The sequence below is a fragment of the Miscanthus floridulus genome, chromosome 13 (assembly GCF_019320115.1).
Source record: "Miscanthus floridulus cultivar M001 chromosome 13, ASM1932011v1, whole genome shotgun sequence".
NCBI lineage: Eukaryota > Viridiplantae > Streptophyta > Magnoliopsida > Poales > Poaceae > Miscanthus > Miscanthus floridulus.
This window is the reverse complement of record NC_089592.1, coordinates 36572675-36585929: the sequence shown is the minus strand read 5'-3', so window position 1 is coordinate 36585929 and position 13255 is coordinate 36572675. Positions and strand designations below refer to the sequence as shown.

Sequence of the window (13255 nt, the reverse complement as noted above, 5' to 3'; positions counted from 1 at the left end):
GCCCAAGACACATGCGCGTGTCAGTGTGTGCCAGAGAGAAAATGGAGGTGGGCAAGGGGAACAGCAGGCGATGGGGTTGTTTTAAGGTTGCACTACTAGGGATGTGTACATCAATGATGCTCTTCTTTCGTCACTGAAGACTCCAAAATCGTCACATATATTATTTTATGATGAACTTGTGACGATATGGTATTCGTCATTGAATGCACATCATATTTTACCTACCGTGACGAAACGTCTATTTTCGTCATAGATGTGCATTTGTTCTATGACGAAATGGCCGTCGTCATATAAGTGTATTCTTTCTATGACGATCTATTTTCGTCATTGATATAGCCCCTTTTTTGTCATGACTTGCCGTCTGTTAGGCGGCCAGACGACGTCTGCCACGCTGGCAGATGACGTGTCTTGTCCACATTGCAGGTGACGTGTCCGACCACGTGGCAGCTGACGTGGCCAGTGATGTGGATGGTCCACGTGTCCACTTTTTATTGGGCCACAAGGCTTGCTGTGATAGGTTCTCATTTTCATCACTAAAGTAAATAGAAATTCGTCACAGAATCAATTACCAAATCAGTCACAGAAAGGTCAGATAATTCATCACAAGTGCACATGCTGATTTCATTACAGAATGCAAATAATACTAGAATGACCAAAAGCTTCCATAAATTAACAGATCTAGTATTCCAATGACCAACAACTTAATGAACAATTCTAAACTTGGTTCACATAACTCACTAGACATCATATTTGAACTACTAGTTTCATCTCAGTTCACATTAACATCACAGGAAATAATAAAAAGTTGCCAACCACCAGCAACATAAGTTACTACATAAACAAAATCACCAGCAGACCCCTTGCTTAATGAACCAGCAGCTACGAGCAGCGCTCATGTCGAAGAAGCATTGTTGATGGCCAAGATACGCTTAAGCAGCTGCATTGTTCTCCTCCATTGCCTTGTTGTTTATCTCTGTCAGCTTCTTGTACTCCTCCATCTCCTTTTGTGTCCTCAGCTCCTTCACTTCTCTTCCTGAGTTCATCGATTTCACCTTGTACAACAGCCGTACTTTGAAGATAGAAGAAGCACCTTAGTTGCCAGGGGTGTGTGGGAGGAGACAGTTCAGTTTGTCAAGGCAAGGAAATGTATATTATGCATTTTCGCTATGAGGGTGCTTCTGGCTTTCAAGCTGCAACCGATCAATCTGAATATTGATGCAGAGATTGTGGAAAGGTGATAAAAAACGATGCCTTCACAAACCTAATTGAATACATCCTGTCATATCCACCGCTTACAAATCTGTACAATAAATTTAGTAGAAATTAATGAAAACAATATATGGCCTACTTCAGAGATATTTGGTATATCTGCAAATAGATGGTGCTCTGAGATGACATCAACAAAAATGAATAATATATCTTGAATAAAATCGATGCTGCCATGTAACAAAATATAAGACTTAAGAGAGGATATGCTGACTGAAAGTGTGATTGAACACTATATTATAAAAGGTGTGACATGATGTTTAAATGACAGACGAACAATTCTTTAAATAAAATTTTAGGACATCTACGTAGGTCACAGCTACTGCAATAAAAATTAATGAAAACGGCAACAGAGCCATACTCAACAAAGTTCTGGTATCATTGATTACAAATTATGTAAAAAAACAAATCAGAATAAGAAACATTTAGTACAGCTTAAAAGTTCAAAGAGATATAAATTTTTAATGCCACACATATTATTGTTGTTTGTCTACTAAGATGGAAACAATTCCAGTTAAGAAGATACACGGTTGAATCACAGTGGTAATAAATATTATTGTTGTTTGACTATTTATAAGTGATTAGACAAAGTGACGTGCTATACGGAGTACTGTTTACCGGAGTTCTGATAAAAAAAATTACAGTGCAGCCGGCAGCAGTATTTCTCTTGAAGACCTAGTGATAGTCAGGAAGGAAATAATAATGAATCTATGGCAAAAACAATCGTAAAAAAAAGAGACAGGAAGAAATGAAATTTGCTACTAACCTGATGAGCGACGACTCCGGATAAGATCCCATTTGCCAGCCTTTTCCTTCCTCTTTTGCTTGATTGTGTTGCTGAGAACCTACATGTCACCAGACACCAGTGATCAATCAATGCCACAAAATGTTCCTGCATCACAGTCAGCTGGAGAGAAGCCAAGAACAGTAATTCACCTTGGCACGATGTGTCTGATCACGATCCAGTAGATACGGAGGAAGAGCACCCTCTTGGACATCATCATCAACCTTCTGTCGTTTAGTTGATTCATCGTGCATTTTTAGGCTGCAAAAAAGCCAATTCAAGCAGAGACCCACGTAACTACAACAGCCCTTAGCACCAACCAACTACAACAGCACAAGGCATGCAATCATCAACAACAGGGGCACATGAACAACAAAACCAAAAGGGCGTAAACTTATCAGATCAGAACCGTACATTGCGGGCATCCTTCGAGCGCCTGTGCACCTCGCGCGCCTCACGCTTGCGCTTGCGCTCCTCGTGGTCCAGGCGCTTGCCATGGCGCTTCTGGTGAATAAATGGGAAGAGCGGTAAGATTGAGACATATGAGGGCTAGCTAGGGGCATGGAGAGGTCTCAGATTCGAGGAGGCGCGGAGAAGGGAAGGGGGCTTACCATGACGGCGGAACCCTGAAGCTCGGGTTTTGGGTGGGGGAGGAGGAACGAGAGGCGAAGAGGGATATCGGGGCTTAGGGCACCAGTAGTGCGAGCGGCGACGGCCTTCTGCGCGAGCGGGGGCAGGCGAGCAGCGCCGGCCTCCTGCGCGGTGGAGGGAGCGGCGGCGGAAGTTGGGAGGCGAGCAGCGCCGGCCTCCTGCGCGCTGCTTCTAGAGGAGTGCCCCGGCCGTGCGCTGCAGCCGGAGAAGAGCGGGAGAGAAGAAAAGGGGCGGCGGCGGCTGGTGACGGGAAGAAATGAGAGAGGATGAGGGTTAGGGTTCGAGGTGACCCTATTTTATACTTCCTTGGCGCATGGTAGCCGTTCGATCATGAATCAATGGCCAGCAAATTATGGGCCAAGTACAGTAATGGGCCGATTTTAGGGTTTAGGCCTATTAATATATCTGGTGTTTTTATTTTGAATTTTTGAGAACTTTCATCTTTAATTTTCGGTTATTAAATGAATTCAAATGAAAAATCCGTAAAAAACTTGGATGTGATGGTTTTTTTTCCTAAAAAATTCTAAAATCATGCTTCAGCATTTAAGCTTGATCAAACTTGGATGTGACAATGTTTTACATATTTTAAAATTTGAAATTTGACAAGTTCAAACCAAATTTTAAAACCCTAAATGATTTCAGATGTAAAAGTGATGAATACAAAAGTTGTTCAACTCGTCAAGATCTATAACTTTTATTTTGGTCATCTTGTCATTTGACAAAATTTGAACCTTTCAAATTTGAAATTTTAAAAAATGACAAGTTCGAACCAAAATTTGAGACCCAAATTGATATCAACATAAACAGTGATGAATACCAAAGTTGTTCAACTCATTAATATCTACAAATTTTATTTTAGTCAATTTGTCATTTGAGAAAATTTGAACCTTTCAAATTTGAAATTTTGAAAAACGACAAGTTCGAATCAAAATTTGAGACCCAAATTGATTTCAACATAAAAAGTGATGAATACCAAAGTTGTTCAACTCATGAATATCTACAACTTTTATTTTGGTCATTTCTTCATTTGACAAATTTTTAGCACACATTATTCACTAATCTTACACATGTCTCGTATAGTTTATAAAACCTTACGAGAGATGTGTCACATTTGTGAACAATGTCGTTACCACTTTGTCATATGAAGAAATGACCAATACAAAAGTTATAGATCTTGATGAGTTATTCAACTTTAGTATTTATCACTTTTTCAGCTGAAATCATTTGGGGTATGAAAATCTTGTCTGAAGTTCCATTTTTTTAAAATTCAAAATTTAAATTGCTCAAACTTTTCATATGTATATATTGACAAAACCAACAAAATAAATTGATAGAAAATGATTTTATAAAATTTTAGGAAAAAAAATCATCAGATTTGGAGTTAGTACGAGGAAGAAAAACTAGTTATAAAGTTGACCCACAGATTAAAAAAAGAAATAACACTGTTCACTACGATCATGTAAGGATCATCTAGAACAGTGTGATTTCTCTTTTTAATCTGTGGGTAAACTTTGTAACTAGTTGTTCTCCCTCATACTAACTCCAAATGTGATGGTTTTTTTTCCTAAAAATTTCTAAAATCATGCTTCAGCATTTAGATTTGATCAAACTTGGATGTGACAATGTTTTACATATTTTAAAATTTGAAATTTGAAATTTGATAAGTTCAAACCAAATTTTCAAACCCTAAATGATTTCATATGCAAAAGTGATGAATACAAAAGTTGTTCAAATCATTAAGATCTACAACTTTTATTTTGGTCATCTTGTCATTTGACAAAATTTGAACCTTTCAAATTTAAAATTTTAAAAAATGACAAGTTCGAACCAAAATTTGAGACCCAAAATGATTTCAACATAAAAAGTGATGAATACCAAAATTGTTCAACTCATTAATATCTAAAACTTTTATTTTGGTCATCTTGTTATTTGACAAAATTTGAACCTTTCAAATTGGAATGTTTGAAAAACAACAAGTTCGAACCAAAATTTGAGACCCAAAATGATTTCAACATAAAAAGTGATGAATACCAAAGTTGTTCAACTCATTAATATCTACAACTTTTATTTTAGTCATATTGTCATTTGACAAAATTTGAACCTTTCAAATTTGAAATTTTGAAAAATGACAAGTTCGAACCAAAATTTGAGACCCAAATTGATTTCAATATAAAAAGCGATGAATACCAAAGTTGTTCAACTCATGAATATCTACAACTTTTATTTTAGTCATTTCTTCATTTGACAAATTCTTAGTACACATTGTTCACTAATCTTACACATGTCTCGTATAATTTATAAAACCTTATGAGAGATGTGTCACATTTGTGAACAATGTCGTTACCACTTTGTCATATGAAGAAATGACCAATACAAAAGTTATAGATCTTGATGAGTTATTCAACTTTAGTATTTATCACTTTTTCAGCTGAAATCATTTGGGGTATGAAAATCTTGTCTGAAGTTCCATTTTTTTAAAATTCAAAATTTAAATTGCTCAAACTTTTCATATGTATATATTGACAAAACCAACAAAATAAATTGATAGAAAATGATTTTATAAAATTTTAGGAAAAAAAATCATCAGATTTGGAGTTAGTACGAGGAAGAAAAACTAGTTATAAAGTTGACCCACAGATTAAAAAAAGAAATAACACTGTTCACTACGATCATGTAAGGATCATCTAGAACAGTGTGATTTCTCTTTTTAATCTGTGGGTAAACTTTGTAACTAGTTGTTCTCCCTCATACTAACTCCAAATATGATGGTTTTTTTTCCTAAAAATTTCTAAAATCATGCTTCAGCATTTAGATTTGATCAAACTTGGATGTGACAATGTTTTACATATTTTAAAATTTGAAATTTGAAATTTGATAAGTTCAAACCAAATTTTCAAACCCTAAATGATTTCATATGCAAAAGTGATGAATACAAAAGTTGTTCAAATCATTAAGATCTACAACTTTTATTTTGGTCATCTTGTCATTTGACAAAATTTGAACCTTTCAAATTTAAAATTTTAAAAAATGACAAGTTCGAACCAAAATTTGAGACCCAAAATGATTTCAACATAAAAAGTGATGAATACCAAAGTTGTTCAACTCATTAATATCTACAACGTTTATTTTGGTCATCTTGTTATTTGACAAAATTTGAACCTTTCAAATTGGAATGTTTGAAAAACAACAAGTTCGAACCAAAATTTGAGACCCAAAATGATTTCAACATAAAAAGTGATGAATACCAAAGTTGTTCAACTCATTAATATCTACAACTTTTATTTTAGTCATATTGTCATTTGACAAAATTTGAACCTTTCAAATTTGAAATTTTGAAAAATGACAAGTTCGAACCAAAATTTGAGACCCAAATTGATTTCAATATAAAAAGCGATGAATACCAAAGTTGTTCAACTCATGAATATCTACAACTTTTATTTTGGTCATTTCTTCATTTGACAAATTCTTAGTACACATTGTTCACTAATCTTACACATGTCTCATATAATTTATAAAACCTTATGAGAGATGTCACATTTGTGAACAATGTCGTTACCACTTTGTCATATAAAGAAATGACCAATACAAAAGTTGTAGATCTTGATGAGTTATTCAACTTTGGTACTTATCACTTTTTCAGCTGAAATCATTTGGGGAACCAAAATCTTGTCTGAAGTTGCATTTTTTTTTGAAATTCAAAATTTAAATTGCTCAAATTTTTCATATGTATATATTCACAAAACCAACAAAATAAATTGATAGAGAATGATTTTAGAAATATTTAGGAAAAAAATCATTAATTATCATGTTATACGTTTACAAATAGAAAAACATGCATGCCTTTATCACAAAACGGTGAGTGCTCCAGTGGTAACGCACCAACAAGTCTTGCAGCAGGTCGCGGGTTCGAATCTCCCTGCGTGCGCTATTTTTTGGCAAAAAAAGGGAGGCGGATGCAGGTCCACCTGGACCGTGTGGGCCATGCTGCCCCACTTGTTCACCGCCACGTCCTCAGGCTGAGACCCGCTAGTGGGACCGCATCGCCACGTCTTCGAGGTTGGGACCCAATGGTGGGACCACATCGCCATGTCCTCGAGGTGGGACCTGCTGGTGGGACCACGGCGACATGTCCTCGAGGTGGTACACGAGCTAAACGATCTATGACGATTTAGTTTTGTTGTTTTATGATGATTCTTTTGTTTTCGTCATTATTCTTCGTGCCAAAGCTCCGTCACTTGTTACTTATGATGAAGCTGGAAATTTCGTCATAGAAAGCGCTTGTTCTGTGATGAAATTTGTAAGCATCACGACTGAATTGTCATTGATGAACACATTTCTAGTAGTGTTGTTTTATTAGACATTGATTGTTTTTTAAACCTTTAGATATAGTATTTAGTACCCATATTTGCCTAACATGTTACAATTCCTATGTCATAAATTCCTGTGTTCCAAACAGTCTAAATTTTCTGTTCCTGTGTTTTGAAATCCCATAGTTTTTCACTTTTCATCGTACCTTATTCCTGTGTTTTTTTCTATTCCTGCGTTTTGGATTTCTTCGTTCCAATCAGGCCCTAAAACAAGCCAGACTATTATCAATTGTATGTACCTCGCTGTGGTGGGATGTAGATTCTTCACTATATCCTTTACGGCTACCAGCATTGGGGGCATATAGAATTAGACACCAGCATTCTTCTTTGTGTGGGCGGCATCGGCATAGGGCTATCATGAACCCTGCTATAAGGTTATCTTGTTAGAAAAAGGGTATACACTTGTCGCTTACTCACTTTAACAAACCTGTACAAAAAAAAATAAAAAAAACAATACTACTAAGGAACAAACATCACGGTAAGATCGTCCTGTAGGTGGGGAAAAATGTATACATAGATGACTGAATTTCTAACTGGAGGATTTTTTTAGAACACGAAGCAATATCCAGATAAGCTCTAGCCAGAAGAACTAAGAAATGTAATAAGCATGTACTCAGCAACATTTTGCCAGCCCCAGATCCATATATATTCGATCCAGTACCATTTTTTAATTCTGACCTAGAATAGTTGGGAAAATGTATCAAATGCAACTAAGTGAATCTGACAATTAAGTGAATGTCTTTGTTTTGCTAGTCACATCTCATTAGAAGCCGCATGATGTAATAGAAGCATCCATCTAAATCTACAGAAGCATATGAGGCGTGATGCAGCAATAAACTAAAAAATAGTCCCTTCATTGTTTGAAAAGGCAAAATTATTCCCTATATTTAGGCCTATGGTTTGGACTGATTATACATAATTTTAACAGTTGGTGAGACCACCTTTTTTTGTTAAATAAATTAAATGCAGGGACAAACTATAATACAAGATAAGGAGTAGAGAGAAACAGTATGAAAGAATGAATCACCGACCAAGGTATTTCTGTAATTGGCATTGCATTTTTATTTACCTGTGCTTTGTTGTCAGACACATAGATACACAGCTGAATCCATCAAGCACGAACATATCAAGGGATGTCCCCTTAACCCCAAAACTTTGGAAGAGCACAAGGGAGAGAAGAATGATTAGCATCGTAACCCTTTATTGACATTTCCAGGAGCAGTATACTCTAACATGAATAAAGAATGGCTTATTCGTGTCTATCTTAGGTAAAGACCATATAATAACCAACGCAAACCTAAATGTAAAAAAAGAAGATAAGTCAAAGGGCATAGAAGCCAAAAACAAAATCATCTGATCTCTTGTGGGTGTGTAAGCATAGGATGCATATATCATTGAAACCTGTTGTGAATTTGAAGTATAAAGCAGCATACGTGTGTGAAATTCTTTAGGTAAATGTGTGTCATTAGAAATTCTTTAGGTATAAAGCAGCATACGAATCATGAACCGGTTGACAGGCTTTTGTCTACAGGGAAGCTAAACCAAATGAACTGTCAATCGAGTTGCAGCGGCGACAATGCGAAGATAACAGTAGAGGACAAGGGAGACGGTACCGGCAGCAGGCATTGGTGGCAGTTGCTGGTCTTGTGGGAGGTGATAGCCGGCCAGTGCAACCAAGGCGGACTGCGGGAGGAATGCACCGGGGAGCAGCCCCGCGAAGCAGAGTCACCACGCTGGGACAGCGACAGTTGGGGCCTGGCCAGGCTACCGCGGTGTGAGGGGCGCCCGTGCCAGGGCTGCCGCGCGCCAGGGAGGCAGCGTAAGCTGTAGTGCCGGCCAATCACCTGTTCAAAGGGGAGATGGATGGAGAGAGGACTTGGGGAGGAGCGATGAGACGGATTAGGAGGAGGAGGAGAGGGTGAGGTACTAGGAGGTATGGCCGACGAGCTGAGCTACAGGCGAAACCCTAGGTTGGCGTCACCGTCGCGGCAGGTGGCTAGCTGCCTAGGCCAACGTGCCGATCTAGGGGCGGAGAGGCGGACGCGGCATCCGTCGGTGGCAACCTCACTGGGTACCTAGGTACTGATGGATTGGGCCGCCATTAGAGGAGCAGCCATGGATCCTAACGAACTCACATGAGCCACCAAGGATCCCGTCGCCCTTGCACGAGCGGCCATGGATCCAGCCACCCTAGCCCCAGCCGCTGACTGTGTTGCGCCCTTGCCGCCACGGACGCCGAACCCTAGCGCCGCCGCCACCGGAGGGGAAACAACACATGGGAAAAAGTGAGGTCAGGGCAGCAGCTGCTGCGTCGTCACCAGGCGCAGGGCCTCCATAGCCCCCCACTGCTTGCAGATCTTAGAAGAGGAATGGGGTGGGGAGGGTCCGTATCGAGAGGCGAGGAGGAACCGAGGAGGGAGACAGAGAAATGGGAGCCCACAGGCCTTCGGGTGTCTGGCAAATGGCCACGGACATGAGCCTTCGACTGCTAACTGGGTTTCATAAAAATTTCAAGTCCGGGACAACTTTGTATATGTCACATACCATGGATTAATCGACGCATTTGTAGGGGCGGCTCGTATTACTAGCCGCCCCTAATGTGACATTTGTAGGGGCGGCTGCTGTGCTGGAGCCCGAGCACGTCACTGTAGGGGCGGCTCCAATGCCAGCCGCCCCTAAAAAAAGCTCCGTTGCTACACACTGTTTTTTACGTAGGGTGGATTCATTTTATAGGGAAGCTTTTTCTGCACATTTTAACAGAATTTTTTAATTTGAAAAAATATAAATGAAAAGCAGATATGGTGCTGGTGGTGGGGCACATTACATGCATACATTAACGACTGAAAACACACTGTTCAATCTGTCCACCCTTTAACAAGGTTACTGATGTCTTCCTCTACATTAATTGGTCAGTATAATCCGTATATATAGTAACTAACTAAAGTTAGAAACAAAAAACTGACCCAGCCCCAATTATAAATTTATAATCAGAAGGAGAAAATTATATTTCTGATGTGTTAATTATTGTACGCTGCAGGAAAGACTAATTAGCAGTATTGTTTTTTTCATAAAGGAAGTATTATTAATTTCAAGCTCATTATGTTGAGTTGATACAAAGATCTTGAAACACTCCCGTCATTTGTATAACTAGGCTACACACGGTCTTACAAAAAGACTCAAAAAAATTCAGACACGAATAACTCTCAATCTATAGACACGATTGCCACTGCCATTCATTGGGTAAAAACTTTGGCTACCCACGCCAATAGTTGATCGAGATGCCACTGCAACTAAATCATACAATGTGACTTCTGTAGGATGGTCTATATACAAAGCCAATGTATAACTGAGAAAATAACTTGCAATGGTGAATAATTCTGTTTATTTTCAAAGAATCATATCAGCCTTGCATAAGCATACTGACCAACAGGCCTGCATAACCAAAGCGTTAGCTTCACTAGTAGTAGTAGCAGCACATTATACGAATTTAACATTTTTAGTTCTTTACTAAGATCTCATAGCCAAGTTTCAAGCTATATAGTTGACACATTATGACTGTTGCGATAAGCCCGAAGCCTCCTGAATAACCGACCATGTCCCAAACATGCATATTTGACACATTATGCCATTGTGATAAGCCTGAACCCTGAAGCCTCTTGAATAACAGACTAGACAACACGAGAAAAAACGTTGACATGCAAGCCTAATTCATGAGAAAAAACGTTGATATATATTTGCAAACCCCCCGCATGTTCAATTGTCCCGCCGATTCTGAATAGAAAAATGATCTGCCGACATGCATGGTCGGAGGCCAAAAGCTTAATTCACAGAGAAGCCGACCATTCTTCGCTACACATTAAAAAATTTATAAATCTATACGCTTGCCCATGCAAGCATCCATCCTAGCTATTAATTCTTTCATTGGCAAGATCGTGATATATACGCACTTATTAATGGCATCTATATTTTCATGTATTTTGTTTACAAAAAAAAATGTGTAAGGTTTGGCGCTAGTGGTTGGCTAGCCATACACATATATCAATAGCAATGCATCGTCAACTCCATTATCTCCGTATGACCATATTCATGTCGACAATCTATATACAGTAGGTCAAATGGAACGGCTAATCCACTGTCGGCTAAAAAGGCACATTACTCACTTTCTGGAAAATAGGAAGAGTGTAGACGGTAGGGTTGGTAAGCTCCCCATAACGCATGGTTCATCTCTCTACATTACACTTGTCATCTATCGATGGTTCTGGCATACGTCTGTTTTTAAGTGTTCAATCTTTATTTAGCGCTTGTACGCCGTTTGATGTTGGAAAACGATCCAAATTACACAACAGCAAAGGTTAGCAGGCCCTATGTTATAATCAACCTATCACACGCAGCAAGCAACTCTTGGGATCGACTAAACCTATCTAGAGACCGGTTAGACAGATCTAAAGCCCGTCTGTTGCCGCAAAAGACACGGAACGTCTCCCAGGAGGACCTGTCAGGGATGAGCACGCCTAGAGTTGTTCTAGAACCAACAAGGCCGCCAAGAACGCTGATGAATCTCGCAGAGAGATGCAATGCAATAGGGGGTTTGGAAACGATGAAAAAATCGGGGTATTAGATGTATTTTGATGATTGACTGTTGAATCCTTCAATCGGCCCTGATCCTCTCATTTATATAAAGGGGTGGTCTTATCTAGTAGGAAACAAGTCTCAAACGTAATCTCCAAAATTTCCACGTCCAAAATAGGTCAAAAACCGATTTGACAATCAAACCGGCTCGAAAATAGCAGAAAAGATGGCTTAGCCGACTTGGGAGTCAGCCTAGCCAGTTTATACGAGCCTAGAGCGTTGTTTCTAGGCTAAAAATAGGGGGAGTCAGCTAAGCCGACTTGGCACTAGAAATTCCGGGCAAAAGCTTCTGAAATTCATAATTAATTCATCCGGACTCTAAACGAGGCAATTCATATATGTTTTTTCGATTAGCTCGATGAGAGGAACACATTGGTGTAGTCCATTCTTGCATTTGAGAACGTTCGGAAGTTGGGGAGTCTCACGCGGCTCACCTTCTTTGCGTGTTTCTTTCACTATTTGTCAAGCTAATTAACTTCCAGCACGTCCATGATGATTAGAACTTATTGGAGATGTGTGGGACACTTGTGAGTGTCAACATATATCCCCTGTTTTATGTGAATGAAGTATGAACCTGAAAATACAAGAAATACTGAATAGCAATAATGTCAACCTCATAGCTATCAAGCAACTAAGGGTGTTATATACATCGACCATATTTGTTCTTAGGGTGATACATGTATCAGCCATTGCTTGGTTAGTATCAAACACTTAGGAAGTATTTTTTTTTTCAAACACATTCCGTACATAGCTCTAGTGAGATGATCACTTCATAATGTCTCTATCATATATGAATTCCAAGCCTCAACTTTCGAACGTCGGCCTAAGCATGAAGCCACCCAAACATCAACCTTTTTGAATAGGCTGGCCGATGTCATTAATTTCTTGACTACATGATGATATTGAGCCGATTATCAATTGGATTTAGAGAGACGGGTACACAACTGTAGCAGAACTGACCAATTTATAAGAGCACAAGTACAATGGCAGCCCACAAGGGGTCGCACTGTCATACTTGAGCCCATATAAACCCGGTAGTCCATCAAGTAACGTGAAGGGTCTCAATTCAACCAACATACAACCAAGATCGTACATGATTCAACATACATGTCACACGATACATAAAGTTCACAAATACAGTTCATCCATCATAGTACGAATTAAAGTTATTACAAACCATGTCCAGGTAAGATAGTAGCAGAAGCAAATTAAAAGTTTGAAACCAACATATGCAACATTGTTTAAATATAGTGCCAGCTCATGATCACACTTCCACAAAAGCATAAGAGAGGGATTAATAAGAGATGCCTGCCTTGGGCTTACTCCTCGTCCATGGCGGGACATAAGCAGTTCTTGCAATAGCCATGATAAACTGTACCATCTGCAACAATGGGAATAAAACCCTAAGTACGAGAAGGTACTCAGCTAGACTTACCCATCATAAACCAAAAATAAAGTGACTCTAAGGATTATGTAAGACTTTATAAGTGGAGCTAGCTTGACAACATTTTGCATAAAAAGCCACTAATTCAACTATACATTTTATAATTCGGTCATC

At 38.9% G+C, this 13255-nt stretch overlaps 1 protein-coding gene across 2 annotated transcripts; it reads right to left on the bottom strand.

Annotated features, from left to right (window-relative positions):
* Positions 1-999: 999 nt before the first annotated feature.
* Positions 1000-2490, bottom strand: LOC136502251 (uncharacterized). Of its 2 annotated transcripts, none has more exons than XM_066497711.1 (5): positions 2465-2490; positions 2203-2311; positions 2033-2111; positions 1885-1941; positions 1000-1300 (listed from the first exon to the last, which is right to left on the bottom strand). In XM_066497711.1, exons 1-5 carry the CDS (start codon positions 2473-2475, stop codon positions 1293-1295), a joined length of 264 nt encoding a protein of 87 aa, XP_066353808.1. In that variant the 5' UTR covers positions 2476-2490; the 3' UTR covers positions 1000-1292. The 2 variants fall into 2 exon arrangements, with proteins under 2 accessions (XP_066353808.1, XP_066353809.1); XM_066497712.1 differs by having other exon boundaries at positions 1909-1941.
* Between the last annotated feature and the right edge of the window lie 10765 nt (positions 2491-13255).